The sequence below is a fragment of the Aspergillus vadensis genome, assembly GCF_003184925.1.
Source record: "Aspergillus vadensis CBS 113365 unplaced genomic scaffold BO88scaffold_30, whole genome shotgun sequence".
Classification (NCBI taxonomy): domain Eukaryota; kingdom Fungi; phylum Ascomycota; class Eurotiomycetes; order Eurotiales; family Aspergillaceae; genus Aspergillus; species Aspergillus vadensis.
Window position 1 is genome coordinate 365,796 of NW_020292068.1, and position 27,045 is coordinate 392,840.

A 27,045-nucleotide genomic window follows, 5' to 3' on the forward strand; every position below is an offset into this window, starting at 1 on the left:
CCTCGCCGCTGCCATTATGGATTTCTCTTCTCTGTTCTTTTCCCCATCTTCACTTCACTCTTGTTCAAGAGTTTTCATTCTTTTTTTGGCAACTTCTTTTTTGCCGCCATTCTTTCTACCTTGGGTTGCTGCTGGGCCAGCTTGACATACCCAATTCTTTGACACTCCTTTTTCGAATTTTATCTTCTTCCTTCGTGGCCTATCTTTTCAACTTTGCGTTTTTCTGCATTTCGGGTAAATCCAGGAAAAGATGCGTTCCGTTCTCCTCAGTGGCGTGGCCGCCTTGAGTTACGCCTTGGGCGTCTCGGCCAACGCCTACAACACCTCCGCCTACACCGATTCGGCCTCTGGCATCGAGTTCCAGAGATGGTGTGATACCGATGACACCGGCTTCTGTTTCGGTATCGCCCTGCCCGAGGAGACCACCGGCACCGACTTCATCGGTCAGATGGCCGTCCCCCTGTCCAGCTCCAAGGGTTGGGGTGGTGTCAGTATGTCGGGATCCATGACCAACGTCCTCCTGATTGCCGCCTGGCCCGATGGTGATTCGGCCGTTGGAACTCTGCGTGAGGCCACGTCCTACGTCTCGCCGTCCGTCTACAGCGGTGATGCTTCCATTGAGGAGATCCCCGACGGCACCTCCGTCAACAGCACCTATCTGACCTACACCTTCCTGTGCAAGGGCTGCATCATCGGTCAGCCCACCACTTTCGACGCCAACTCGACTAGCTACTACTTCGGCTGGGCTCTCAGTGCCTCCAACCCCACGACTCCCTCCTCCGCCTCGTCCAAGATGCCCTATCACGCTGCCGGCTATGGTGGTTTCGAGGTGCAGCTGGCCGAAGCCAGGTCGTCCAAGTACTCCACCTGGGCCTCCAAGGCTGTCGCGACCCAGTCCACTGCTACTTCGGCTTCCGCTTCCTCCAGCGCCTCTGCCTCTGCCTCTGCCAGCGTTGCCGCCACGGTCTCGAACACAACCTACGATTACATTGTTGTCGGTGGTGGTGCTGCTGGTCTGGTTGCTGCTGAGCGCCTGGCCGAGACTAAGAAGAGCGTTTTGCTTATCGAGCGTGGTGTGGCCCCGACCGTCGAATTGGGTGCTACCGACTCCTTGTCGTGGAACTCCTCCCTCACCGCGTACGACCTGCCGGCTCTGGGCACCTACATTCAGGGCTCCGACTACATTAGCCAGTACCTCTGCGATGACACCGCTGGCATGGCTGGCTGTGTTCTGGGTGGTGGTACCATCGTCAACGCCATGTCTTTCATCTACCCCCAGGAGGCCGATTTCGACGACAAGTGGCCCACCGGCTGGAAGTGGAAGGACGTCAAGACTGCTGCCGAGCGCTTCTACGCCCGCAACCCCGGTAGCACCCTCCCTTCGGCTGATGGCAAGCGTTACGACCAGGGCATGTACACCGTTCTCTCCTCCTTCCTGAAGGGTCTCGGCTGGAAGTCCGTCGACTCCCAGGAGCAGCCCAACGAGAAGCACATGGTCTACAGCTACCCCTCCTGGGATGTCGGCAACGGTATCCGTGCTGGTCCTGTCCGTTCTTACCTGCCCCTGGTCCAGGACGCCGACAACTTCCACATGAGCCTGAACACCAAGGTCCGCCGCGTCGTCCGTCGTGGTGGTCGCATCACCGGTGTTGAGGTCGAGAACTCCTCTGGCGGCATCGAAATCATCAACGTCCGCGCCGGTGGTAAGGTTGTTCTTGCTGCTGGTTCCATGTCCACTCCCCGCATCCTGTTCAACTCCGGTATTGGTCCCTCTGAGCAGATCAAGACCGTCCAGAGCGGCAGCACTGGTATCACCCTGCCTCCCTCCGGTGAATGGATCGACCTGCCCGTCGGCGACAACCTCCGTGACCACCCCATGTTCACTGTCACCGTCAACACCAACAGCAACTTCACACACTTCGACACTGCGAGTGCCGTCTCCGGCGCCACTGCCCCCATCCGCAAGCTCTACTCCGAGGGCTCCGGTGTCATGACCCAGGGTGGCCACCGTCTGCAGTTCTGGACCTCTAACGTCGGTACCGACGGCGTCACCCGCTTCTACCAGGCCTCCTGCAGTACCACTAAGGACGGTGTCATCACCATGAAGCTGTACCTCACCCACGGTGCCACCTCCACTGGTGTCCTCGGTATTGACTCGACCGGCTCCACCACCATCGAGACCTCCCCCTACCTGAACACCGCCGCCGACAAGGAAGCCCTTACCCGCTTCCTCAACGGCCTGATCGCCGACATGAAGAACTCGACCGCTGGCTTCTCCATCGAGGGTACCGCGACCGCGGCGAGCATCCTGAACCAGCTGACCGCCGGTGACCACTACGTCGGTACTGCCAAGATGGGTGTCGATGATGGCCGTGAGGCCAACGGCACCTCGGTTGTTGACCTCAACACCAAGGTTTACGGCACTGAGAACTTGGTACGTCCTCTCTCCCCTTTTATTATCTCAGAGACCATCTCTTCTAACATATTATCTTCTATAGTACATCGTCGATGGCAGTATCCACCCTGACCTTCCCACCGGTAACTCCCAGGCCATCATCCAGATCGCCGCCGAGGCCGCCGTCGCCCGCATCATCGCCCAGGGCACCAGCGCCACCTCTGCCTCCGCCTCTGCTTCCGTCTCCGTTGCTGCTTCCACCCAGGCCGCCTACGTCTCGACCACTTCCGAGGCCGCTGCCGCCACCGAGACTGAGACCGAGGCCGTCACCACCACTGACGCTGTCACCGCCACGGCCGTCCCCACCTCCGGCACCATCTCGTCCACCACCGGCTCTTCCTCTTCTTCTTCCTCCGCTGGTTCCTCCAGCGAGTCGGAGAGCAGCACGGGCGCTGACGACAACGAGGGTGACGATGATGACGACGAGTACGACTGCGACGACGAGGACGATGAGGACGAGGATGACAGCAGCAGCGGCGCGATCGAGTCCGTGACCGCCAAGGTGGCCGTGGCTACTAGTGCCGCTGCCGACTCGGGTGCCTCTACCACCACCGTGTGGGTGACCTCGACTGCCTGGACCACTACCACCGACATGGTGGTGGCTACCAGCACTTCGACCGTGACTGTCTGGCCCACCTATGCTTAGATGGTGATGAACTCGTCAGTGGGGAAAGAGCGCGCGTAAACTTGGAATGAAGTCTAGGCCCGTTCCATTCTCTGTTGTGTATCTACCTATCTAGTTCTTATATATAGAATTTATTTCTTTCGATTCTTTCAACGTCTGTTGTACTTTCTTTGGTTGAGAAATAACTGTTCGAACAGTAGGTCAGATGTTGTGTGCGACACATCACATACATTAGTTGTAGTAGTTGAACGTAGGCAATCTAACGTCTATAAGATAACATCAATAGCATCGTTAAGAAACTATATACAGACCGTGCATAGAGTAGGTACTATGTGGTTCTGAATCTATCACTTCAATCAAAATATTCAAGGAATGCTCAATCTAGAATGTATACTTCCTCGTATCCTTGTGCTTAGCTATTATTGCTTACTTCCTCACTGGTTGCTTTCTAAGAAGAAAATTCTCTTTTTTCATCGGTGTACCGCGGTTGAAGATTCAGTTCAGTTGTTGAGATCGACTTGCTAACTACTTACTTACGGACTAAGACTCCTCCGTTACTGACCGGACGGACTAACTAGAAGTAGGCCACAATTGTTAGACTACTACTCATTGGAAAAGTCCTACTATTCAGTACATGATAATGTATGAAAAGGGTATTATCCTTATATATGAAAGTTTTGAGACCACTGATTAATCGTTTTTGATTAACTTTCTTTTTACTTTTACTTTTATTTTTGTTTCCTCTCCAAAAACAGGAATGAAATGTAATAGTTAAGATGGTTAGCTTAATCAGTGGATCTCTCGGTTGTGACAGCCCCACTCACTTATATTTAACGATGTTTCCCTTGTTTCATTTTCACGTGCTGGCCGACAATAATAACCTGGTTTAATTTACTTTCAGAGAAAGCAATTTGTAATGGTAGTCCCAATAGATCACAAAGTCAGTAATACCTCGGGATTGATGAATCCTATGCAGTAAATCAATTCGGTCTGCCCACGCTATATACATGCACATACATGCAATGCAATGCAATGCAATCTTCCTCTAGCTGAACCAGTCAAGTAGAGTAAGTAAGTAGATAGGTCCTGTTGATCCCGACTGGTCCATACCATTCTTCTCAGTACAATTCGTTTCTCATAACATCATATACGACCCCATCATTTTCGGACCCCAGGCCTCCCACCGCCCTACCCAAACGACCCTCTCGAATCCACAGAGTAATACTTTGTAGTGAATAATCTGCAGACCCAAGAGGATCCACAAATGTTAGAGCACACCACCATCGTGGTGATCATCATGTAACCAATCCCAGTCATTCCCCTGAAATACGGGATCGGCAGCCAGCATGGATGCACTGACGTCATCTAATCCCATGTCCTCCAGCGCGTAGATGGCATTGCTGTCTGCAAAGGATACCGCCAGGTCGCTGTACATGCGATGCGCGTCCACGAGCAGGGGATTCACCATGGACATGGACATGCTGTCCGTGGTGGCGGCCATGGAGCAGAATGACGGTGGGAGAGATGCGATGGGTGGTGGAGAGAGATATCCCGCTGCGGTTGCTGTCGTACTCCCTGGGAGAGTCGCCGCAGCTGACACTGCAGCGTACGCGCTAGCAGCAGCTGGAAGTGATGAATTGGGACTCGTCGCGCTGGTGCTAGGGGAAACGGACGGCCTCGGGGCAATGGGGAGAAAGGTAGACGGAGAGGCGGAGAGTCGCGGGGAACGGCCAGCAGCTCGCTAGAAGCCACTATATCAGCCTGAACTGCACCAAAAGCCATTCACGATGGGTGAAATGAGGTGTGTAGAAGTATGGTGAACGTGTACTTTTGAGGATGAAGAAAGATGATGATGATCGGTCTCACGTTTGAGCTTGGCGTGCTCTTCGGGGCTTTCGCAGGGGGTGCAGTTGCAGATGGAGCAGGTGGCAAAGGGACGACCTTTGCGGTTGATGCGAATTAGGGGTCGGTCTTTATTTGTGTACCACGCTTAGTATAATTTTGAGAGCAGCACAATTTGGAGGAGAAGAGAGAGAGGAGAATACCATTGTGTTTGCAGGTGGTCACACGGTGGCCGCGGACACAAGCTTCACACGCCCACTTTTCACCGTCGATAAGCATTCCTTTGGATTAACGATTGAATGGTGAGGGGAGAGAGAAAGGGAGGGAGTGAGGAAGAGGAGCAGGTGGGCATGATGGTGGTAGTAAGTAGATGGGAGGGAAGGGAGGATTTATACGTAGAAGTGGGTGGAGGTGGTGATAGGGAAGGGAAGGGAAGGGAAGAAAAAATTAATTGGGAATGGAAATAATCACGGTGCGATAGAAAAGAGGGTAAACAGCTACGTAGGGAAGGAGTAGCTAGACTAGCTGCTAGACACAAGATGGGGGAAAGATGGCACAGCCACGGATCGACTGCATGGATGGGGATGTCACTTCATCTCGGTTGGGAGATTAGTTAGTGGTGGTCGTTGGTAGGTAGAAAGAGGTATAGCCATGAGGGATTTTAGAAGATTCGGGAGGGCAAAAAGGATGAGGATCCCCGGGTTTCGATTAGCAAGAGAATCAGGAGAGGGATCAAAGTGGAGATGGGGATGGGAAGGGAAGAGAGAGAGAGAGAGGAAGAAAATCTAGAATAGAGTGGTAATAGTGGTAGTAAGTAGTAAGTACCAAGTAGTTAGTAGTAAGTAGTAGTAGTCATAGTAGTAGTAGGGAGGGAGGGAGGGAGCAGTACTTTTCGCTCCGACGGGCCTCCACCGTATGATATCAGCAGAATCCTACTATACTACTGTACAGTAAGTTAGTACAGTAGTATAGTAGTAAGTAATGATGGAAAAAAAAGACCAGGAAAAGAATGCGGCATTTTCCCATCAAGTCTTCCCGACGAGCTGCCCCATCGGTGCTAGTCTTCTGCTCCCTAATGGATGGTCCAGCAAATTCCCGCATACAAAAAATACCACTTTTTTGCTCGCCAGTGCCACCTTCTGGCTCCGTCTCAATTTTCTGCCTTTCTTTTTTTTTTTCTTTCATGCTCGGCTAGACTCATTTATTATTTTTTTTCTTGTCTTTTGTTATCGCCAAAATTGCTGCTGCCTGAAAGTTCAGGGACTCGACCGAACAGGAAGAAACCCTAGTCAGTTGCCTCATAACCTGCAGGACAACAATAACCCCGGAAGGAAGACAACCCTACTTACAGTACCTTCAGACTATTGTACTAGTACCTACTAGTTACTACTTTACTGCTATTTACCTCGGGATCACAGCATATGACACAAGCTACAACTCCTTTATCCTCCGACACCACCCACACCAGCCACCCACTCCTAGTAGGAGGTGGTTAACTAATCTGGAGGTGGCTGAGCAACAAGCTGAGCTTACTTCCATCAAGATTAGTCGCAACTCGCTAACTCTCGCACGAGCCAACTGCGTGATTATTCTTCCCTCGCGATTGGCTGCGCGGATCACGGTTTGGCGGTTTTTTGGCTGCAGGATCCTTCCAGCTGTCTGCAGTGCAGCTGCAAGCTGTCTTTCCCTCTGTCTTTCGCCGTCCGAGCTTCTCTCTTTCCTGCACGTCTGGTCTGTCACTCGGTCACCCATCCATCCATCCATCCCCGGCTAAATCATGAAAATTTTTCTTTTCCACCCGCGGCTGGCTGGAGGGACATCACTTAGTTGTAGTAGTAGTCTGGGCTACACATCGGTCTAGCACTGGTAAGTAGCTTTTGGCTGTAGATCCTCTTTCCGATCGGAATCTCGGAATCCCTATTTGGGTGTTTCCTGGGTTTTGATCAAACCCTTTTTTTATTTATCAGAAATAGAGCCTTGTTCCCTCTTCCTTCCTACCTGCTTTCTTTTTGCCTCCTCACTTCTGATGCATTTCAACCTGCCTGCCTGCCTGCCTGCCTGCCTGCCTGCCTGCCTGCCTGCCTGCTGTGCTGTACTGTGACTAACAGTGGGCATTTGGTTCAATGCAATCATCTTTCTTTATTTCTTCTTTACTGCCCGTTTCTTTGGTCTACAATATGTAGTGTCTGCTCCGTGAAGCCATACAGAGCATTGCACAAGGACACTATCACGACACACCTCGTGGATAGAGAAGGAAATGAGTAGATAACACTGTCATGCCATATTCACAACGCGGCACTTCAACAAACCCTATGTACAGATATCTCTATCCATCTACTTCCACCCCCTCCTAGCTCTGCTAGCTCTGCTGCACTGTGTACTGTGCACTGTGCATGTCTCGCCTCACATCTACCTACTATCACCTAGGAATATGCCGGGGGATATAGACAGTAGCCAAAAGCAACAACAACAACGGCCAAAACCAAAACAAGCAAATACTACAAACGAACCAGCTCCCAGGCTTCCCGATGCAAGGTAACAATAACAATCAAATCAGAACAACGTATGTGAAAGGTGCAGCCTGCCTCACCCCCTGCAGGTCGTGGGAATATCATCACACCTCCTGGATGTAGTTCGCCGGTACGCTCTTCGTCACCCCGCCCCGCTCAACATCCGCCCATCCATCTCCGCCATCCCGGTTCACCAGCACGAACCGGTCGCCTTCCACCATACTCCATTCCATGTCGCTGCGCGCGTCGTAGTCATACAGCGCTTCCACATACTGAAGCTTCTTGGCGCCCCGGCGCGGTGCTACAGCTGGTCCGACCCGTTTGTTGCCCCCGGCGCCGCCGCCGCCTGTCAGCGAGGCCGAGGAGTTCGAGTACGTTGAGCCCGGCCGGTCAGCCGTGAAGCCGGGGCTGGCAGACGGCACGGGTGAAGGTGCGGGCCCAGCTTCCACATAGGAAGCAGGGACGAGCCCTTCTTCGCCGCCGGACCTCACGCGCATCCAGCCGGATCCATCTACAATGTATTGGTTAGTGTTGTCAGGGTAAGAGTTGGGGAATGGCGTACCATCTGGCTCCAGGATGACGATATCGTCCCCTTCCTGAACAGTCACCTCGTCAGCTCCGCCCGCTTGGTATGCATACAGCATCTTGCCATGCTGCTCGTTGGGCTTGGAGCTTAGCGCCGGCGCCAAGTCATTGGCGGGCGGACCACTGATGTACTGTGCCGGTGGCGGTGCAAGAATGCGGTTCTTCCGTGCTGGGGCGGGCTTGGTCTCTGCGACGGGTGTGGGAAGCTCCGTTGCGGTCGTGGTGGGAGATTGTGCGGCATTGGACATAGATCGGTTGGCACTGACGGCGTAGCCGGAGCTCAGCGAGTTCATCGTGTCTTTGCGGGTGAGTGATGGCGCAGTGGATGAGCTCGTGGTCGGCTCTAGATCAAGTGGTGCTGGGGCGGCGTTGGCTTGTTCTTGTCGCTCCACTTTCAGCTTCTTCTTTTCTTCCTTGGTCTGCTCACCCGGGCACTCAGCCGGTACCTTCATTTCACATTTACTATGACAGGTGTATCCGCAGTCCCGGCAGTCGAAGCCCTTGGCGGATAATCCCCATATCCTTTCTCCACACAGGTCGCAGTTGGTCGGTATCTTGAACGTCTGCGACTTGAAATTGTGGTTGCGCGCTCCGAGCGAAAGATCGCCCACCGCCGACATGATGGTAGAGGTTTCCACCTCGGCAGTCAGGCGCCGGCGGTCAACTTCATGCAGGGACTCCTGCTGGAAGAATATAGATCGGACAACTTCCACCTCGTTGCGCTTGTCCGTGCCCTGTCGGATGCTTTCCCGGACCCGTCTGGCGGTTTCCACCTCGCGTCGCTTCGTATCCGCCTCGACTCTCAGCTCTCGCACCTGTGTCTTGCTCTTGCTGAGAAGGTTGCGCAAAAAGACTTTGGCCGCCTCGTCGGTGATGAGAGCGTCGTCGTCGTGCCAGATTGGGCTCGGCTCGAAGGTCATGTTGGCCGGCTCCTGTGATTGTGTGACGTTGTGGCGCAGGAACATGAGCGAGTCCAGGTGTGGAACGTTGCGCGGAATCTCATTGATGAGGTTTGCCATGTGGTCCATACTCTTCGACAGGTAATTCTTCTCGAGTTGTGCGGCCAATGTCCAGAGCGAGTTCAGCTTCGTTACACGTGTTTCGTTAAGGTCTTGCAGGCCCTACCCGGGATATTAGCAGATTGGATCCAACCAGTCAAAGCACACCTACATCAAGTAGCTCCGGCACATATTCGTGGTAGAATCGCTCTTTCATCTTGTTCGTCACATTAATACTGATGAGATATGTGTTCTGCAATGCCGTCAGCAATAGTCTTTGGCATCATCGTAGTAACCGACCTTAACGTTGTTCATCTCCAATATCTGCTGTTGGTACGCTGCCTGGGCCTTAGGCTTACTGTGGTCGAACGAAGATTCCATCTTCTTCCGCCTTGCCTCCACTTCCTGGCACGCGCCATCATATTTACCCTTCGCCTTCTTCAGGTCACTGTACGAGGAGTCCCTCTCCTTCTCGAGCTTGGCATGGAAATCAACATGACACTTCCTGAGCTCTTCGTACTGGTTCGCAGCTTGTTTGAGCGGCTCTGCGACATGTACAAGCAGGTCGTTACCGAAGTGATCCCGTTCAGTGGCATGCGATTCCACGGCGCTCAATTGTGTCGACCACGTGGTAAGTGAGGCACTCTCGAGGGAGCCCGGGGTCATGCTAGGGGTGTCTCCGACACTCAAACTGCTGATTTTCTTGGCTTTGCGGTCGTAGTACTTCTTGCATAGCGCCGTTAACTTTGCCGCATACTCCTTCTCGATTGCGCTGCGCTCGCGGTAAAACTGTTGTATCTCATCCAGCCATCCGATACCATTCGACACCTAGCAAGCATTCTCTTAGTTCTCGATGAATAAGATTTCGGCGATCATCCGGGGTATTCAGCTGGAAGGGATAAGGAGGCGGGAAGAGGGAAGTAAGTGCCTACCCAATTGTTGACCGGTTTAAACGAATCCTGCCAAGGTCCTCGATTAGCTGGAATCTGGGGTTGATGCGACAGAGTTATGTCATACCTTCAACTCCGCGCCAAAGTGAGGGGCGACATCCGGGGTAGCCATTCTGATAGATGGTCAGCTTAACGGAGGTCACGCCGCAGGGAGACAGGCGGAGATGCGACATGGAAGACTCAAAAATGCGTCGGCCTAGCGAGTCGCGAGTCCAACCAGGAGAGCGAATGGAGCAGCCTAACTTACCTTCCACGTGCGGAACAGCCGTTGGCGACCGTGTGTGCTCCGTAGTCCGTACAACCGGATGGTGGGTAGGGGGGGATCGGGGAACCAGGAATCGTTGCCAGACGCGGCTGGAATGGCTGGAGAGCGATGAGGAAGCGGGGAAGATGACCATACAGGACAGCCTCTGGCTGCCTGTCAGGCCACGTTGAGCCTCCATTGCCTGGCCGGAGGCTCCCTACGTCATCCCCATTTGGGCTGGCAACCGTATGGTATCGTAAGTGGTATCCCTCGACTCTTACCGCCTCCCGATATGGTTAGACTGCAGCGACTCGGCTGCTGGCCCAAACAGGCCTAGTGTCGATTCAAGGCGGTCAGCCGCGTTGGTTTTTCGACCGTCATGGTGATGGAGCTTCCCTTAGCCATTGCTGCTTTGCCTGGGTGTTGAACGATCAATCGCCCTTCCTCTTCCATCATCTAACTGGGCACCGTGGTGAACGTGTCATTCTTTTCTCGTGTGCGCTTCATTTGCTGTGTTGAGCGGTTGATTCCTGTTTCAGCGCGCTGTTGATTACCCCGCCATCTCCCCTCCGTCTGGGAAACACGAACAACAACTTGCATCCGAAACATCTCTCCTAACCCCTTACCTATACGTCCTTCACAGTTCTTCTATACATCATCAGGATGGCGTCTGAAGAACCCGCTGCCGGTTCTCTTGCGGACCGCATCACCAAGCCCGAGGAATCTGCCCCTGCCGGTACGATACTAGTCTACTTCTATGCCACCGCTCGTTTCACTTTCATGTCACTCTCTTACCAGACCCTACTGGACCCTGACTTATACGATCATTTCTTGCAGAAGCTCCCGAACAGACCGAAGACATTCCTCAGACCGATGGCGCCGCTGCCCAGCAGGGTGGCTCCGACCTTCATGAGCCTGACTACACCGTTGAAGTCAAGCTCAGCGATCTCCAGGCCGACCCGAATAACCCCCTTTTCTCCGTGAAGAACTTTGAAGATCTCGGCCTGTGCGTGCATTCGTGAATTCCGGTTGTTATACTGCTACACTACGGTACTAACCCGTCATGAAATCAGGGACCCTCGTATTCTCCAGGGATTGTCGGCAATGAACTTCCGGAAACCCTCCAAGATCCAAGAGAGAGCCCTCCCGCTGCTACTTGGCAACCCCGCGAAGAATCTGGTCGGTCAGTCCCAGTCCGGTACTGGAAAGACTGCGGCATTCGTCCTGAACATCCTCAGTCGCTTGGACCTCTCGTCGGAGCAGTTGCAAAAGACCCCCCAGGCGTTGATCCTGGCCCCCACACGAGAGCTGGCTCGTCAGATTGTTGGTGTCATTCAAGTGATGGGCCAGTTCCTTGATGGTCTTGTTATTGGTACCGCCGTGCCGGCAGATACCGGCGCTCGTCCCGCCAAAATGGAGTGCTCCGTCGTTGTGGGTACCCCTGGTACTGTGATGGACATGATTAAGAGGCGCATCATGGTTGCGAACAAGCTCCGCGTGCTTGTTCTGGATGAGGCCGACAACATGCTCGACCAGCAGGGTCTGGGCGACCAATGTATCCGTGTGAAGGCGTAGGTCGCTCTATTCTCACTTTTCGCGCCACGCGTGCTAACGTCTATTCAGTCTTTTGCCTAGAGATATTCAGGTCGTGCTCTTTTCGGCTACCTTCCCTGCTCACGTGCACGAATATGCGTCCAAGTTCGCCCCCCAGGCCAACGAGATCACCCTCCAGCATGAGGAGTTGACGGTCGAGGGTATTAAGCAGCTGTACCTGGACTGCTCGAATGACGAGGACAAGTACCAGACTCTTGTCAACCTCTACGGTCTGCTCACCGTCGGCTCGTCTATCATTTTCGTCAAGGTTTGTACACATCCTCTACGACATTGCAGTTACTCTAACGCAGGATTAGACCCGTGCCTCCGCCCAGGAGATCGAAAAGCGCATGGTTGCCGAGGGTCACACCGTGGCCTCCCTGACCGGTGGCATTGAAGGATCGCAGCGTGACGCAGTCATTGACCAATTCCGTGCCGGACACGCGAAGGTCTTGATTACGACCAACGTGCTTGCCCGTGGTATTGATGTCTCCACTGTGTCCATGGTTATCAACTACGTAAGCCGTGTCCTTTTATGATGATTGTAAAAGTTTCAATGCTAATGATGCATTTTTTTCATGGATAGGATATCCCTGAGCTGCACCAACCCGGCGCCCGTCAACGACAGGCCGACTTCCAGACCTACCTGCACCGAATTGGCCGTACGGGACGTTTCGGCCGCGTGGGTGTATCCATCTCTTTTGTGTCCAACCGGGAAGAGTGGGAGATGCTCAACCAGATTCAGCGATACTTCAACACCAACATCCAGCGGATTGACACTAAGGACTGGGACGAGGTGGAGGACATTATCAAGAAGACTATCAAGAGCTCTCGTGCTCAGCTCGGCTTCCGGTAGAGCGTATCCGACACATCCTCGACGCGACGCCGCTGACCGATGGCGGCCGATCAACCCGGGTCGATTGGAAGAGATTGGATTAAGATATGACTATGGTGAAATGTGGATTGCTTATGAAGAGTTATGAGGATTTCTTTGTGTTCAAATGAAAGTCAGATTAATAGATACCAGTTGCTTGCTCAACCTATGGGTGTTTTGGTGGTTTCGGGTCATCATTTCCAGCCAACCATGACATAGTTCCTTACCGGTAGCCGGACAGGGGAGGGCCATGTGACCGGGGGGAGTCTCGTGATTCGGTGTCCCAACGATGCCACAAATCGGCTAAGCATGGAAGGAGAACCCGTAGCCATGGAATCGGTCGCTCATTCATTGGAGATGATGGCCGAAGTAGCTAGTACCTCAGCTCCCTTGTAGCATTTTCGCCGCGCTTCCCCGCGGAACTCCAGCCGGACCGGAATGAGGGGTCGATCATCCGCATCGCCCTCGGCGTCATCGTGCATCCGCAACTTGACCGCGAGTCGGATTGCAAAACAAAATAACCGCCGATCTGGCTGTTGTTCCATTATGATCTCGTTTTAATTAGCAAGACAACCGGTATGATAGACCGGACAACCATGGTTCAGTCTACGCCTGACCCAAACCGGGGATAGATAAGGCCAGGCCAGGGGGCGTGAACGATAGGAGGCAGTGCGGAGAATGAGGGAGAGATGAGGCCGTAAGATTGAGATTCGGGCCCAAGTCACATGCAGCTGGCATGCAGCGACACCCATCGTCGCCCTGTTTTCTTGTCCCCTCCTCTCCTCATTTCATCTCGCTCTTCTCTCTTCCCTTCTTCATCCTCTTCATCCCATCTCCCCTGTTTCTTCATAGCCTATTCCTTCCCCGCATTGTCATCCAGCACCATGTTGGAGACCGATACCTCCATCAAGCCCACGTCCGACGAGGCGACAGCCCAGTCACCGACTACCCCAACCTCGCCGACTCAGTCCAACTCTCGTTACAGTACGCATATTGTGGTAAGTTTGTGGAGCAGAGTCCGACTGATATGGGCAAGAATCCTTACCTTATGAGCTAGTTGACCACCTACCCCGGCCAAAGTGGCATCGACCCCATCCCGCTCGAATGGGGCGCCCCAGATGCTAAATCCCGCGGCCCCGTCGTTGTCTCCCGTAGCTCCGCATTGCTCAAGCGGCGGAATGCTATGGGCGCTCATGGTGGCAGTTACAGCATCTACAACGCCCTCGCCATTGCCGCCGGTGATTTGGAACCGAACTTCCGTCCTGACCTCAGCAACAGTCAACCTACATTCAACTTCCCATGGCAGCCTGCCTGGGCCGACAAGACCAAGATTGTGTCTATGGACCCGTGGGGACATGACATTGTTAACCAGTTCCGGGACGAGCTAAGCAAGGGCTGGGATATCCGCCCCACAATGGCGGTGACCCGCGCGAACATGAACTTTGCGGAGATCGCCGACGCGGTGAAGGAGGGGAAGCTCGATGTGGACGGTTCCATTGTGGTTGACTCCTCCGGTGAAGTGCGCGTTACTAAAGTCGCCGTCGAACCGGTCTGGTATTTGCCTGGTGTTGCAGAGCGGTTCGGAGTTGATGAGGGGACGCTGCGACGGACACTATTCGAGCATACGGGCGGAAGTTATCCCGAGCTGATCACCCGGCCCGATCTGAAGATCTTCCTCCCTCCCATTGGAGGTCTGACGGTGTATATCTTTGGGCCACCGGAGCGGGTGTCCGACGAGAATGTGAAACTAGCATTGCGTATTCACGACGAATGCAACGGCAGTGATGTCTTCCAATCGGATATTTGCACATGCCGACCGTACCTTGCATTTGGTATTCGGGAGGCGATTCGCGAAGCCCAAAGTGGAGGCAGTGGAGTGGTCATCTACTTCCGAAAGGAAGGTCGGGCCTTGGGTGAGGTTATCAAGTACTTGGTCTACAATGCCCGCAAGCGCGGCGGCGACACTGCCGACAAGTACTTTACGCGGACGGAGAACATTGCCGGTGTTAGAGATGTAAGCTGTTTACCAAACCTCAAAATAGAACATCAGACTAACTTTGATCCTAGATGCGCTTCCAAGCGCTGATGCCAGACATCTTGCACTGGCTCGGCATTAAGAAGATCGACCGCATGCTATCCATGTCCAACATGAAGCACGACGCCATTGTCGAGTCAGGAATAAAGATCCTGGAGCGTATCCCGATCCCAGACGAGATGATCCCTCAGGATTCGCGCGTCGAAATCGATGCGAAGATCAATGCTGGCTACTTCACAACCGGGAAGAATGTCACAGCAGAAGACTTGGCTGCTGTGCGCGGACGCGGATGGGAGAAGTGGGAGGACATCACGGTATGTTCTGTCATTAGAATGGATCTTGATGAGGACCTTGCTGACAAGTCTAGCACTGATTGGGGTTTCAACCTACACTTACGACGAACTATGAAATTTCGGGTGCATCATTACAGTTTGGCTGGTGACGACGCATAGCTTGCGCAGCATTTCGGGTTATGGAGCGATATTTGCCTGCATGAGCTATTAAATATAAGAGATGTAGAAAATAAAAAAAAGGTCAAAATGGGCAACCATCTATTGCCTGGTAAATCGAAAAGGGTATATAGTATCAACTATCGTAGTATACACCACCCACAGGTCCAACTGACCTCCTCATTCTATACCATCACTCTCATTTGAAATCCTTGTGCCTCCTTCATTACCCACACCGCCATGATCCCCCTTCAACGCCACCCCGGATAACATATGGAACTTCTTCTTCCGTTTATCTAGTAGTCATAATCAGCACACTAAACCCTTCCCAGACCAGAATATTAAACTCACCGGCACAAACTTCTCTCACACCCCGCGTCACAACCGTAACACACGCAGCCAGGATCCCCACATTTATCTCGACCACAGCCCACAGAGCTAGTAAAGTAAATTCATGCATGAAAGATAACCTGCTCTCTTCCGCATTGCTGTTGTATGACACGACTATAGTGAAATATGTCCTTACGATGGAAATGGTGGTTACGCTATGCATCACTTTCATTAGTACACACACCCGGAAAAGGAACCTAGTATGAGAGGAGAGGAACAAGACATACTATACACCGACAATGTAAAGCCCGATCATCCCTATCTTCCTCCCTATCCACATGTTCAACCCTGCAATGACAGGTATAGGGATGAGGGTTAATAATACATTGATGATTAGATCCGTGATTGTATACACTGTTAGTAGAATACCCCTATTTGTGCTTGCGCAGGTGTTACTGATATTGACATCCTCTATCGATGACCATGTACGAGAAACATGGCCCCCGCACTGGAGAATCGTTGCTAGGATGAATGCGACCATCCACACCGTCACGGCACCAATGAGGAACGTACATAGTCGATGAACAGGATGGGTACTGAAGACGCGTTTCCATAAAGTGAAGAAACTCAGCTTGGTCAGGCCGAGGGCGATGATCTCGATGACTTGAAGGGCGAGTTGATATTTCCTTGCTGCAACTTCAGTTTGAGCTGTGGGTTGGGTGTAGTTTGCGATGATGTCGCGGGATGTTCCTGCTAGTAGAGTACTATTGTATACCAAGGTGCATATCTGTGTAGAATGTTAGATACTTTGATTGCAACATAGCTTGTTGGCTATTGGACACTGCCAGGCTTACTTACCAGTGCAGCAAGCGCTAGCCAGTCATCTGCGAGCAGGTCCAGTCGCGCTAGTCTTCGCGCGTAGAATCGAAGTGTCACGGCCGATAGAGAAGTCACGGTAAACACTGAGGTTACTGCTAGGAGCGCGGTGGAACTCGGGGCGCTGGGGGTTGCCCACTCGTGAGCCATGGCCGGCTGATGTGTCGTATCCTGGCGGGAGCCAGGATTGGTGAGGTAGGGTCTGGTGTCTTTGGAGACGGACGGAAAATATCTAGGCTATCATGGTAGTTGGTATTTCGATGACTACCTTTCCATGTGAGTATCTACCGCGTGCTTGAAGGTGACATGGTAAGATGAGGACATTTGGGGAGAGCTGCGGTGCAGGATGACGGCGCTAAGACTAGGCTGAGGCTTTGCCGTGGCTGATGTTGGACCCTTGCAGTTGGGGGCCATTTCTGCATCATTCTTTTTAAACTTTTCAAGTATAGTGTGTTTAGCAGATGGTGGTTAGATCATGCTATCTGGGATTTAAGTTCCATGCCATGCATTAGTATCTGGAAAATGTGAATGTGGAGGGTGCAAGTACCACTGTTTCCAGGCTATATATTTAACAGTAGTTGCCACCACCGTTGCAGCCACTACAACGCAACTCAGTGGAGTCCGGCGCATATACTAACCATGTTTAAATCCAAATAACCGCATCATCAACCCCTCAGTTCTAATCCCCGCACCCACTCCGATATCGTTGAGTGTCAAACAGCATTCGGACTGATTGCCCGCTGATAAGTGTTCGGGAAGACATCCCGACCGGATTCTTTTCCGTCCCCACAGCCTTCAAGTATATAATCAGCTTCCCACCAGCACGTCATTGACAGAATACTCACTCAATTGATACCCTTATTTCCTAAAGACATACCACATAGAATCCATAGAGTCTCAGAATCACCATGGGCTCCTCCGTCACCGTCACCCCCCAACCTCGCATCCCCAAAGCCGGCGTCTGGTGTCCTGCCGTGACCTTCTTCGACCACAGCACCGATACCCTCGACCTCGATGCCCAGAAGAAATACTACCAGTACCTCTCGACGACTGGCCTGGCGGGCCTAGTCATCCTCGGTACCAACTCCGAAGCCTTCCTCCTCACCCGTGAAGAACGCGCCCAACTCATCGCCACGGCCCGTGCCGCCGTTGGCCCCGACTACCCCCTCATGGCCGGCTGCGGTGCTCACTCCACCAAGCAAGTGCTCGAATTGGCCGAAGACGCCGCCGCCGCGGGCGCAAACTACATCCTCGTCCTGCCCCCCGCTTACTTTGGCAAAGCCACGACCCCGGCCGTCGTGAAGCGCTTCTTTGCTGATGTCGCGCGCAAGAGTCCCCTGCCCGTCGTGGTGTACAACTTCCCGGGTGTCTGTAACGGGGTGGATCTGGACTCGGAGACCATCACCGCCATCGTGCGCGAGTCGGCGGCATCGAGCGGTAATGGGGTCTCGAATGTGGTGGGTGTCAAGTTGACCTGTGGGTCGGTGGGCAAGATTACCAGGCTGGCGGCCACCTTCTCCAAGGAGGAGTTTGCCATCTATGGTGGACAATCCGATTTCTTGATCGGTGGTCTGGCTGCGGGCTCTGCTGGGTGCATTGCTGCTTTTGCCAATGTATTCCCCAAGACGGCGTCGAAGATCTATGACCTTTATGTCGCTGGTAAGATTCAGGAGGCAGTTGAGCTGCAGCGCCAGGCAGCGCTGGCAGAGAGCCCCTGCAAGAGTGGAATCGCTGCCACCAAGTACGCAGCTGCGATCTTCTCGGCTCGTGCGGCAGGTATTGAGGGGGCAGAGGAGAAGCTGAAGCCCCGGACACCGTATGAGGAGCCGGCGGAGGGTGCGAAGAAGGGAGTACAGGACTTGATGAGCGCGGTGGCAAAGGTTGAAGGAAGTATATAAATGTACCTGTCAAAATATGAAGATATGAATATGCGATGCGAACCATAAAATATTTTACCCCAGATTTGGACCGACCAATCACCTGATCTGTTTGCTTTCGTTGTCTGTCCAGCTTTACTCGTCTTTACTACCTTCCCAAATCCATCCTAATTCTACAATCTCCTCTCAAGGACGTCACCGAGCATTCTAGGGTCCATTAACTAATACACACCATGTCTTCCCTGCTGACCCAACTTCCCTCTCCTCGATGTCTTTCGCATAGCCCTGTTTGAAATACCACATTAACATCAGTCGAAAGATAAAGGCCTTATTTCTTTCCTCGCCCTAAGTGAAAATGGAAGATTTCGCACTTTACCACGATGCAATGATTGCAATCGTATTGAAGTCACATGCTATCCCAGATCGCAGCTCAGCCACGTTGTGACAAGTGACGATCCCTTGCACTGCCACTCTTACTATCTCTCTCACATCCCCACACATAACTCTATCACGATTCTTCTTCTGCATCCGCCCACAGTTCAGTTTAATGCAGAACTATACAGTAATATATCCACTCTTAAGCTACTCCTCCACTTGTCTTACTTATGGGCCTCCAGAAACAGCTATGGCTCGGAAAGCCCATTCCCTGCTAAAATATATTCCCGGGGCTTCCCCAAAGATAAATGGGCGAAAAGAAAAGTCCAAGGAGTCGTTGGAACCCACCAATCGCCAAGACAGCCCTGATTCAAGATGCATCTTTGTACTCGAAGATCCAGCCGATTTCCCGCGCTGGAAGGGCATGGTCGAGCGATTACTCCAGGTGCGGTATGACCTTGGTGATGGAAATACGTCAACATATCTTAGGAAGGACTACAATTTCTTATGGGAATATGTACCGCGTCACTTCCATCACCACTTCCCTCATTCGAGAGAGTTGGGCAGTTGGGTGGCTGAAGAGCTGTTTTCGACGCTTTGGGAAGCTGTCCATGAATGGGCCGTCAATTGCACTATTTGCGGGCTTGTCAGACGCAAGGTCCTCTCAAATCCACTGGATCCCGTTAAGGCCAGAGAACACCCCACGAGTCGTTTTCTTCTAAAGTCAAAGGGCGGAAAGCGTTGCCAATATTGCAGTTTGGTTTATCAGTGTCTCCAAGCCTACTACCCATCATTCGAGACACATGAAAACACTCTGGTGGTAGGAATCTATCCAAATACCGGTGGTTTTTCCCTTCTTATCAGAAATACTCAGACAACCTCCTGGATAGAGTCCACATTATGGGCCGAAGCCTTTCCCGGTAAGTAACGCCATTCGCCAATACTGGAACTAGCAAATAATGATCTCCTCTAAAAGAAAGCAAGAAAAAGGAAATAGACGATCACCAAGCCACCTCAGTGTTTGACACATCAAGCGAAAGCTCGTTTGAGTGGATTCTAAACAGACTACCTCGCGCTAGTGGTGACCTGACACTGTCTAGTTTCATGCCTAGACGCTTGATATATGTAGGAGATCGCGCCTCAACCCCAGTCCTCGTGGACAGGCCAGAAGAGATATTCCCGTACTGTGCTTTGAGCTATTGCGGGGTTCCTACACAAGCCAATTTGAAAACTACCAAAGACATCTTAAAAAAGCACTATAATCATATTGACAAGGAGCATATGCCAAAGGTTAGTTTTGCTCAGACTTCCGACCGGACCTTTCAAGATTAAGAGACTAATATTTCGCCATAGACAGTGCAAGACGCAGTTGAGGTCTGTTGGCGTCTTGGAATAAAGTATCTTTGGGTTGATGCGCTATGCATTATCCAGGACGACGCAATAGGAGCTGACTGGTATGAGCAAAGCTCAGAAATGGACCAAATCTACTCCAGCGCACATGTAGTGATTGCGGCAGATACTGCTGAGGATTGCTCTGAAGGGTTCCTGGGAACTTCTCACATTCAACAACTTCGAGAAGTCACTGTTGATTGGGACGGCGACACATACATCTGTCAAGAAAAGCCGAACGGCCAGCGTGACGATCCTAGCTTTCTTCTAAGCCGAACACCACTCTCGCGGCGCGCTTGGACACTACAGGAAACGCTTCTTCCCAGTCGAGTTCTCCATTACACTGGCACGGAGATTGTCTTACGGCTTGGCGACACCTTCTATTGCCAATGTGGCGAGTGCAGATTCCATCACGTCGGCATCAACCAGTCAGACTGGCACCAAATTGTCTCCCACTATTCCTTCCGCCAAATGACCATGCCCTCGGACAAGCTAAGTGCCTTATCTGGACTAGCAGCTCGTATGTCAGACGGAGATAGGGAGTATCTAGCAGGGTTGTGGTCAGACACATTGGTCACAGATCTCCTCTCGTACGTAACCGGATCTGGACTTCATGTGCGACCTGACCCCTGGAGGGCCCCGACGTGGTCCTGGGCCTCGATTGATGGAGGCATCAGTTACTTCACTCGCTTCTCATACTACGACTTTCTCCCCGCATTGGATATCGTGCAAGCCGAGTGCTCATGCACAAGTGTGAATATTTTCGGCCCGGTTTCCTCGGGATTTATTGACTTGAGGGGTAAGCTTGTCCCCGTCGAGATGGTCATCTTGGATAAGCCCTTTACCAAGCACCAAGGCGAGTACACTGGCGAATGGGGACGAGCAACCCGCGTGCATCAAGGCCAGACATCACTTGTACGAGGGTGGGGTACAGATATCTACGAAGTTCTGTGTGACGAGCGCATGGAGCAGACAGATAGAATGGGTGAAGAAGACAGCGAGACTTGGGCTCAGGGCATAGTGGATCGACAAGACCTAGGCGGGATAGTGGCAAGTAACGTCTACTGTCTGGAAGTCGGATCGATTATAGATCGTGTGATAGATGTGGATGGTTTCACCGCACTAGGTCGGAGTTCCAGGGTCTGGTGGCTTGTTTTGAAGAAAGCGGAGAGGGGGGATGAGTTCAAAAGAGTAGGAATAGGTTATAAAAGTAGCAAGGATTTCAAGCGTGACTGTGACTTTTTCGATTCTGCGGAATGGAGTACAGTGCGTCTAGTATAGAACGGGAAACACAGAATCAAATTACCACCTCGAATGCTCATCGTTATATACTAATATATACCTACAACTGAATATATTGGGAATTAATTCTATCTTAGATGCAGCTAGACTGACCACTACACAAGTCTTCATATCAAAGATATCGCTCTAGCCAACCTTGGCACCAAGTTCTATTACTGTACAGATCTCGATCTCTTCACTGCCTCCCGAACATCCTGAAGTGCCCTCTTCTGCCGACCATCTTCATCAAAGTTCCCCTCCTCCAGCCACTGTTCCAATGCTTCCTTAGCCCCTTCCTCCCAGTCATCACGCACCATCGCAAACCAAGCGGTATCCCGACTTCGACCCTTGATGACCATATGCTGCCGGAAAGCACCCTCATAGACGAACCCCAAACGCCGAGCCGCCTTCTGGGAGGTGGCATTCAGCGCGTTGCATTTCCACTCGACTCGACGATAGCGCAGCTCCTCAAAGGCATACCGCGCTAGCAGATAGATCGTCTCAGTGGCAGCCGCAGTGCGTTGCAACACCGGGGAGAACATGACACTCCCGATCTCCACGGTCCAATGTGCCGGAGTGATTCGCATGAGCGAGAGGAACCCGATGGCTTTGCCGCAGCTGGGGCTGGAGACACGCTCGTCGATCACGGCGAAGTAGAACGGGTCGGTGGATTCGGATCGGGAGGTGATGGATTGCTCGAAAGCTGAGCGCTCGGGGAAGGGTCCGTCTAGCATGTAGTCCCATAGCCAGGCGAGCCTTGGGTCGGCTCCACCGATTAGGTCCCAGAGATCGTTGGCATGTTTGGGTTGGAGCTTCTCGAGCTGGATGTATCGCCCGCGGAGAACGGTTGGCGAGGGCCACTGGGCGGGGGTCAGATCGACTGGCGGTCCAAGCGGTCGCGTAGTGGTCATGTTGTAGGACCGTAGGTTTCACAGTTTTTAGGTGGTGGAAGCAATGCGTTTGTTATAATGGCATCAGGAGCATGTGTTGGAGGATTTAAGTTATCTGTAGTCATCTTATTGAACAGTCATACATCCTTGTTTCTCTCCCCTCCAGGAAGTGAGAGTCGTTCTGATTCGGTGGAAACACCGACAATCCGCGGTTGACGTCCACATTGATTGGTCTATATTGTCCGCATGGGCCCATTTGGAGGCTTGGCGTTTACACCCGGTTCTTCAGGCATGACTCATCCTGTTTCTTGCCTGCAATACAAGGCATTCATTTCGGAATATACTGGCAGCATTCTCCGGGATTCGTTCAGAAGCGTTTGGAAGTCTCAAAATTGAACGACTAGGAAGCTGAGTGCAGTAGGATGATGTGGTGAACTATTCTACTAGTCTATCCAGGCTGCAACTTCACTGCTATGTGGTATGTTGAGCTCGCTTGGTCCTTGGGACCTATATTTGACCCCATTTCTGCTCAGGCATCAACTATAGCCCGGGAGTGGCCAAACATCTATCGGCAGGGCCTCACCCACATAGGACAACCATGCCAGCGTCGATGATAGTACTGCTGCTTGTCGACAGTGCGACAGTTATCATGTAGATGGCTTATTCACCCACGAATATCCGTTGGCATCGAATCCGGCGAGGCATCTGTAACCTCCCATGTCTTAGATGAACATTCCCGGCTTTCAGCCAAGCTAACAGCTGCCAACACAATATCAGGGGCAATATGCAGATAGCATCAACGGAGAAGAACGCGCCTCACAAGTCCTGAGGCAAGAGAATGAGTTCGTTGTTGTCATCCCAACATTCACATGTGGATCTCGGCGCAGACATGTCTCATGACTCGCAGCTGTATCCATACACAAATCCCACTGCAGCAGGCTTTCCGCTGTAACCGAACAGCCGCCGGGGTGGAATTGGTCGCGATGGCGCCTCCTGTAACTTGCACCTGTGCTTAGAGCATGGCCATGGACCCAACCCAATGGAGTGTTGCTTCGTATCGGCCCCTGCAGACAGCCAACTCAGTTCGCACGTTTCGAATCTAGTACCCTCCTGGTCTCAATCAGCTATGGTGTTGTTGCCAGCCCTCTCCCCTGAGAGACCCAGAGGATGGACGCTCTCATCAGAAACACATTTGTCTGTGACGAAGACAGAGTGAGGAAACCAACGAGGAGATTCTCCAAATGTTATGTGATTCAGTTGGCCATGACCTTAGTAAGACAGAAGATTCTCCAACGCGTGGGGAATGTGGTTCTCGACGGGGTCCAGTTCTCACGGTCGGGCGACTGGCGTTGTTTTCGGGCTCCATCACGTCTTATGAGACGCTTTTCTTAGCAGTGAGCGGTCGGACGAACTGCTCACGACGAGCAAGGAAAATAGAGGTTCCGTCGTAAATAAATTGAAGGGTGGAAACCCATCTATATGGCGTGGTGGCTGTCAGGGGCAGCCGACAATGGGCCAGTGGGACATTCCCCCGCTGGGGTCCACCCACGGCTTTCACTGGCAGACAAGCATTCCTGGTGGTTTCAGCACTCCAAGACATTCGGATTCCGTTGCCGCCTGGAGTCTTGCCAAGCTGTCAGCTGGCTATACTCATAGCCGCCAAGGTGAGAGGGGGTTATGTTTCAACGAAGAGAAGACAAAGATGCAGAAATCTTCAGGTGTGGTTTGTTTAAGTTGGCGCTGACTGGGATCGTCGATTAGACTCATCCCTGTTGGACCCTATCAGCTAACAAAGCTGATTAGCGCGCATTTCTGTTCCGCACAGGCAGCCATTGCATTGTTAATAAACCCTATACTAGGTATTATTAACCCCGAATTTCTATTCAATTTTCGACTCCCTTGGACTGCTCTCAGTTGAGGGGATTATTACGAGATGATTTGTCAAGCAGAACAAGAATAGACAGAGGCAACCAGCCCTACCCGTGACCCACGCCTCACCCCCAGCCAATTTGATCGTGAAACCAAGACCGTTGAGCCAGGCGCCGGTCGCTTTCTTCGCCCGATTGATTGGACGAGGGGTCACCGGCTGGCTTGGGCCTCGGTAGCCACTCTTCTTGCGCGTCTCGAGTTGATGAGGCAGTAGAGCTGTCGACTGCCCGCCACTGACTCGTCTCGGCACTCTCTCCACCCCTTGCATGCCCTCCCCCCAGCCTATCATGAAGATTCAGAATTCAGTAAAGGCTTTCACTACTCTGCACCACCCCCGCTGACAGGGTCGGTCATCTGCTTTATCTGGCGCTCTGATGGCATCCCGACCACCCTGTCATCTCCGCCGATCCGTTTGCGCCTCCATGTAGTTCTTTACTTAGTAGATAGTATTTGACCGGCGAGATCCGCTCGTTCTCCATCCCGGCTATCCTTGCGTCCATTCTTTCTCTTCTCCATTCTTTCGATCGCTAACTTTATTTTTATCTCAGTTTGCAGTCCTTCATTTGTTTTTCTCCTTCTCTTCTTGCCTCCAGCTAGGGTAATTGTTCTCTTTATGCCATTGTGGCTGGTCCACTCAGTTGACTTTTTACTTTGCATCTTTTCGTTCTCTACACGCTGGGATTCGTCCTTTCATTTCTCTTCCCATTCATTGTGACCCTAACACCGATCCACCATGGACTCCGACTTGTGGTATTCCATGCTCAATGACACCCTCTGCTATGCCAATCTCTGGGTGTTGGCCTGTATGATTGTGGTTGTCTTCGCCTGGCAGTCCTCCGGCCGTCTCTCTGCCCACCTGCGTCGCCTCGCCAGTTTTACCGACCACCGCCAGACCTACCATCGCGTTCCCAATTTCCATGTGGCCTGGTTGAAGAGACACCTTTTGGATGCGCCGCTGCTGCGCTCTCGCCATAACCAGGAATGGCAGCTCTCCCGCGCCGTCAACATGGGCACCCTGCCCAGCCGCTTCCATACCCTGCTCCTGACCGTCATCGTTGTCATGAATATTGTGCTGTGCACCAACACTGTGCCCTATGGATCGAAGGAATCAACTGTTGCAGAGCTGATTCGTAACCGAACTGGTTACATGGCCACCGCCAATCTGTTCCCCTTACTGGTCATGGCTGGCCGCAACAACCCCCTGATCCCGCTTCTGCGCGTTTCGTTCGACACCTGGAATCTGCTGCATCGGTGGTTGGGCCGCATTGTCGTGTTGGAGGGGCTAGCCCATGTCATTGCCTGGGGTGTGCCCAAAGTGCAAACCTGTAGGTCTATTCCAGCTTCCTGGGTTCTAAGGGCTAATGTTGAGCAGATGGGTGGTCAACCGCACTCGGCACCTTGTCGAAACCCTTCATGTTCAATGGTCTCATGGTACGTCCCCACATTTCCTACTAGAAGGCAATCGCTGATGACTTGGCCTATAGGGGATGGTGGCTATGCTCGTCATTCTGGTTCAATCACCTTCTCCCATCCGACATGCCTTCTACGAGACTTTCCTGCATCTCCACATTGGGCTGGCCTGTGTGGCTGTGGGATTTCTCTGGCATCATGTCTACCGTTACTCCTGCCGTTACTATCTTTATGCCGCCATCGCCTTATGGGCGTTTGAAGTAAGTCCCCCTTGCTGCGGATGTTCGTCCGAAATTAGAAACACCGGCTAACCGCGGCTCAGCGACTTGCGCGGTTGCTGATCCTGATCTACCGCAACTATGGCTTTGGTCGCCGCACAACCGCCTATCTGGAGGCGCTGCCTGGCGATGCCGTCCGCGTCACTTTGCAACTCGCTCGTCCCTGGACCTTCTCCCCGGGCCAGTACTGCTTCGTCTACATCCCGAAACTCGGAGCCTGGACCTCGCACCCCTTCTCCATCGCCTGGGGCGAAACCGGTCAGACCTTGCTGGGGTCGTACAGCGAGAAGATGGCCGAGGTGGAGATGGGCAATGACCACGGCCGCCCTGGGCTGGAGTCTCGCAAGGTCAATACGGTTTCCCTGCTCGTGCGACGTCGGACCGGATTTACAGACAAGATGTTTACGGAAGCATTTGCTTACGCCCGCACCCGCTTGCCCCCGGACACGATCAGCACTTCGCCGCGGTCAACTACGACGGATATCTCTACGGCAGCCATGCCGGTCACTGCTTTTGTTGAGGGACCCTATGGAAACCTCCACTCGCTTGACTCGTACGGCACTGTTCTCCTCTTTGCCGGTGGAGTGGGCATCACACACTGCCTGCCATTCATCCGCCATTTGGTGCAAGGATATAGCGATGGCACCGTCGCTGCCCGACGTGTCACTCTCGTATGGGTCATTCAGTCCCCAGAGCACCTGGACTGGATCCGACCATGGATGACCACGATACTCGGCATGGAAGGCCGGCGCGACGTGCTGCGGATCCAGCTGTTCGTAACACGCCCGAGAAACCCCCGTGAGATCAGGAGCCCCAGCGCGACCGTGCAGATGTTCCCGGGCCGGCCAGATGTGGGCACGCTCGTCCAGATGGATATTGACAATCAGATCGGGGCCATGGGCGTGATGGTCTGTGGCAATGGTGGCCTGAGCGATGATGTCCGCCGGGCTTGCCGACAGCGCCAGGGCCGTACCCAGTTGGATTATATTGAGGAGAGCTTTACCTGGTGATTCATTGCCCAACGCGCCTGTACCTATATAAATTTGTTTTCGATTTGTGACGTGCCAAGTAGATGAGCAGAATAGACCGTTGGCCGTCAAACTAACAAGCCGTAGCAAACCTAACTACCTTTACTAACAAATCACAGGGTCATCCATCTCCGTGGGCCACGAGAACTGCCATTACTCAGCCCAGCATCAACTGTAGACATCGACGACGCAGCCGATGATAATGAACAAACCTACCAAACA

General features: G+C 52.6%; 8 protein-coding genes across 8 annotated transcripts; 5 read left to right on the forward strand and 3 right to left on the reverse strand.

Moving 5' to 3' along the window:
* Positions 1-250: 250 nt before the first annotated feature.
* Positions 251-3,101, forward strand: BO88DRAFT_419445 (putative cellobiose dehydrogenase; the record flags this gene model as incomplete). Its single annotated transcript, XM_025708390.1, has 2 exons — positions 251-2,434; positions 2,499-3,101. The coding sequence occupies 2 exons, from the start codon at positions 251-253 to the stop codon at positions 3,099-3,101; spliced, it is 2,787 nt and encodes a 928-aa protein (XP_025558335.1).
* A 761-nt stretch (positions 3,102-3,862) lies between these two features.
* BO88DRAFT_408461 (uncharacterized protein) lies at positions 3,863-5,048 on the reverse strand. The gene has a single exon (XM_025707718.1). It carries the CDS (start codon positions 4,579-4,581, stop codon positions 4,348-4,350), a length of 234 nt encoding a protein of 77 aa, XP_025558336.1. The 5' UTR covers positions 4,582-5,048; the 3' UTR covers positions 3,863-4,347.
* Positions 5,049-7,177: 2,129 nt separating this feature from the next.
* Positions 7,178-10,176, reverse strand: BO88DRAFT_408462 (putative actin polymerization protein Bzz1). The gene is made up of 6 exons (XM_025707719.1): positions 10,033-10,176; positions 9,948-9,974; positions 9,316-9,843; positions 9,188-9,268; positions 7,995-9,138; positions 7,178-7,943 (listed from the first exon to the last, which is right to left on the reverse strand). Exons 1-6 carry the CDS (start codon positions 10,075-10,077, stop codon positions 7,537-7,539), a joined length of 2,232 nt encoding a protein of 743 aa, XP_025558337.1. The 5' UTR covers positions 10,078-10,176; the 3' UTR covers positions 7,178-7,536.
* A 449-nt stretch (positions 10,177-10,625) lies between these two features.
* On the forward strand, positions 10,626-12,937 carry dbp5 (ATP-dependent RNA helicase DBP5). Its single transcript, XM_025707720.1, has 6 exons — positions 10,626-10,945; positions 11,047-11,215; positions 11,283-11,780; positions 11,833-12,070; positions 12,120-12,320; positions 12,389-12,937. Exons 1-6 carry the CDS (start codon positions 10,873-10,875, stop codon positions 12,656-12,658), a joined length of 1,449 nt encoding a protein of 482 aa, XP_025558338.1. The 5' UTR covers positions 10,626-10,872; the 3' UTR covers positions 12,659-12,937.
* A 623-nt stretch (positions 12,938-13,560) lies between these two features.
* BO88DRAFT_429599 (aldolase) lies at positions 13,561-18,264 on the forward strand (the record flags this gene model as incomplete). Its single annotated transcript, XM_025709168.1, has 4 exons — positions 13,561-13,674; positions 13,734-14,690; positions 14,744-15,025; positions 17,260-18,264. The coding sequence occupies 4 exons, from the start codon at positions 13,561-13,563 to the stop codon at positions 18,262-18,264; spliced, it is 2,358 nt and encodes a 785-aa protein (XP_025558339.1).
* A 604-nt stretch (positions 18,265-18,868) lies between these two features.
* On the forward strand, positions 18,869-21,288 carry BO88DRAFT_458076 (HET domain-containing protein; the record flags this gene model as incomplete). Its single annotated transcript, XM_025711023.1, has 3 exons — positions 18,869-19,538; positions 19,595-19,908; positions 19,972-21,288. 3 exons carry the CDS (start codon positions 18,869-18,871, stop codon positions 21,286-21,288), a joined length of 2,301 nt encoding a protein of 766 aa, XP_025558340.1.
* A 24-nt stretch (positions 21,289-21,312) lies between these two features.
* On the reverse strand, positions 21,313-22,289 carry BO88DRAFT_408466 (GNAT family N-acetyltransferase). The gene has a single exon (XM_025707721.1). The coding sequence runs from the start codon at positions 22,197-22,199 to the stop codon at positions 21,462-21,464; it is 738 nt and encodes a 245-aa protein (XP_025558341.1). The 5' UTR covers positions 22,200-22,289; the 3' UTR covers positions 21,313-21,461.
* A 2,163-nt stretch (positions 22,290-24,452) lies between these two features.
* On the forward strand, positions 24,453-27,044 carry BO88DRAFT_374496 (ferric reductase family protein). The gene is made up of 4 exons (XM_025704304.1): positions 24,453-25,432; positions 25,480-25,538; positions 25,592-25,777; positions 25,840-27,044. Exons 1-4 carry the CDS (start codon positions 24,841-24,843, stop codon positions 26,803-26,805), a joined length of 1,803 nt encoding a protein of 600 aa, XP_025558342.1. The 5' UTR covers positions 24,453-24,840; the 3' UTR covers positions 26,806-27,044.
* The last annotated feature ends 1 nt before the right edge of the window (position 27,045 follows it).

What these genes read in the sequence shown, in the direction of transcription:
- BO88DRAFT_408461 (XM_025707718.1), bottom strand. Translation starts at nt 4,581, where the DNA reads ATGGCCGCCACCACGGACAGCATGTCCATGTCCATGGTGAATCCCCTG.
- BO88DRAFT_408462 (XM_025707719.1), bottom strand. Translation starts at nt 10,077, where the DNA reads ATGGCTACCCCGGATGTCGCCCCTCACTTTGGCGCGGAGTTGAAG. An exon ending in TGGAGATGAACAACGTTAAG is followed by an intron (nt 9,269 to 9,315) that starts GTCGGTTACTAC and finishes ACGGCATTGCAG; the next exon opens with AACACATATCTCATCAGTAT. An exon ending in ATGTGCCGGAGCTACTTGAT is followed by an intron (nt 9,139 to 9,187) that starts GTAGGTGTGCTT and finishes TATCCCGGGTAG; the next exon opens with GGCCTGCAAGACCTTAACGA.
- dbp5 (XM_025707720.1), top strand. Translation starts at nt 10,873, where the DNA reads ATGGCGTCTGAAGAACCCGCTGCCGGTTCTCTTGCGGACCGCATCACC. An exon ending in CGAGGAATCTGCCCCTGCCG is followed by an intron (nt 10,946 to 11,046) that starts GTACGATACTAG and finishes CATTTCTTGCAG; the next exon opens with AAGCTCCCGAACAGACCGAA. An exon ending in AACTTTGAAGATCTCGGCCT is followed by an intron (nt 11,216 to 11,282) that starts GTGCGTGCATTC and finishes TCATGAAATCAG; the next exon opens with GGACCCTCGTATTCTCCAGG.
- BO88DRAFT_408466 (XM_025707721.1), bottom strand. Translation starts at nt 22,199, where the DNA reads ATGACCACTACGCGACCGCTTGGACCGCCAGTCGATCTGACCCCCGCC.
- BO88DRAFT_374496 (XM_025704304.1), top strand. Translation starts at nt 24,841, where the DNA reads ATGGACTCCGACTTGTGGTATTCCATGCTCAATGACACCCTCTGCTAT. An exon ending in TCATGTTCAATGGTCTCATG is followed by an intron (nt 25,539 to 25,591) that starts GTACGTCCCCAC and finishes CTTGGCCTATAG; the next exon opens with GGGATGGTGGCTATGCTCGT. An exon ending in TCGCCTTATGGGCGTTTGAA is followed by an intron (nt 25,778 to 25,839) that starts GTAAGTCCCCCT and finishes ACCGCGGCTCAG; the next exon opens with CGACTTGCGCGGTTGCTGAT.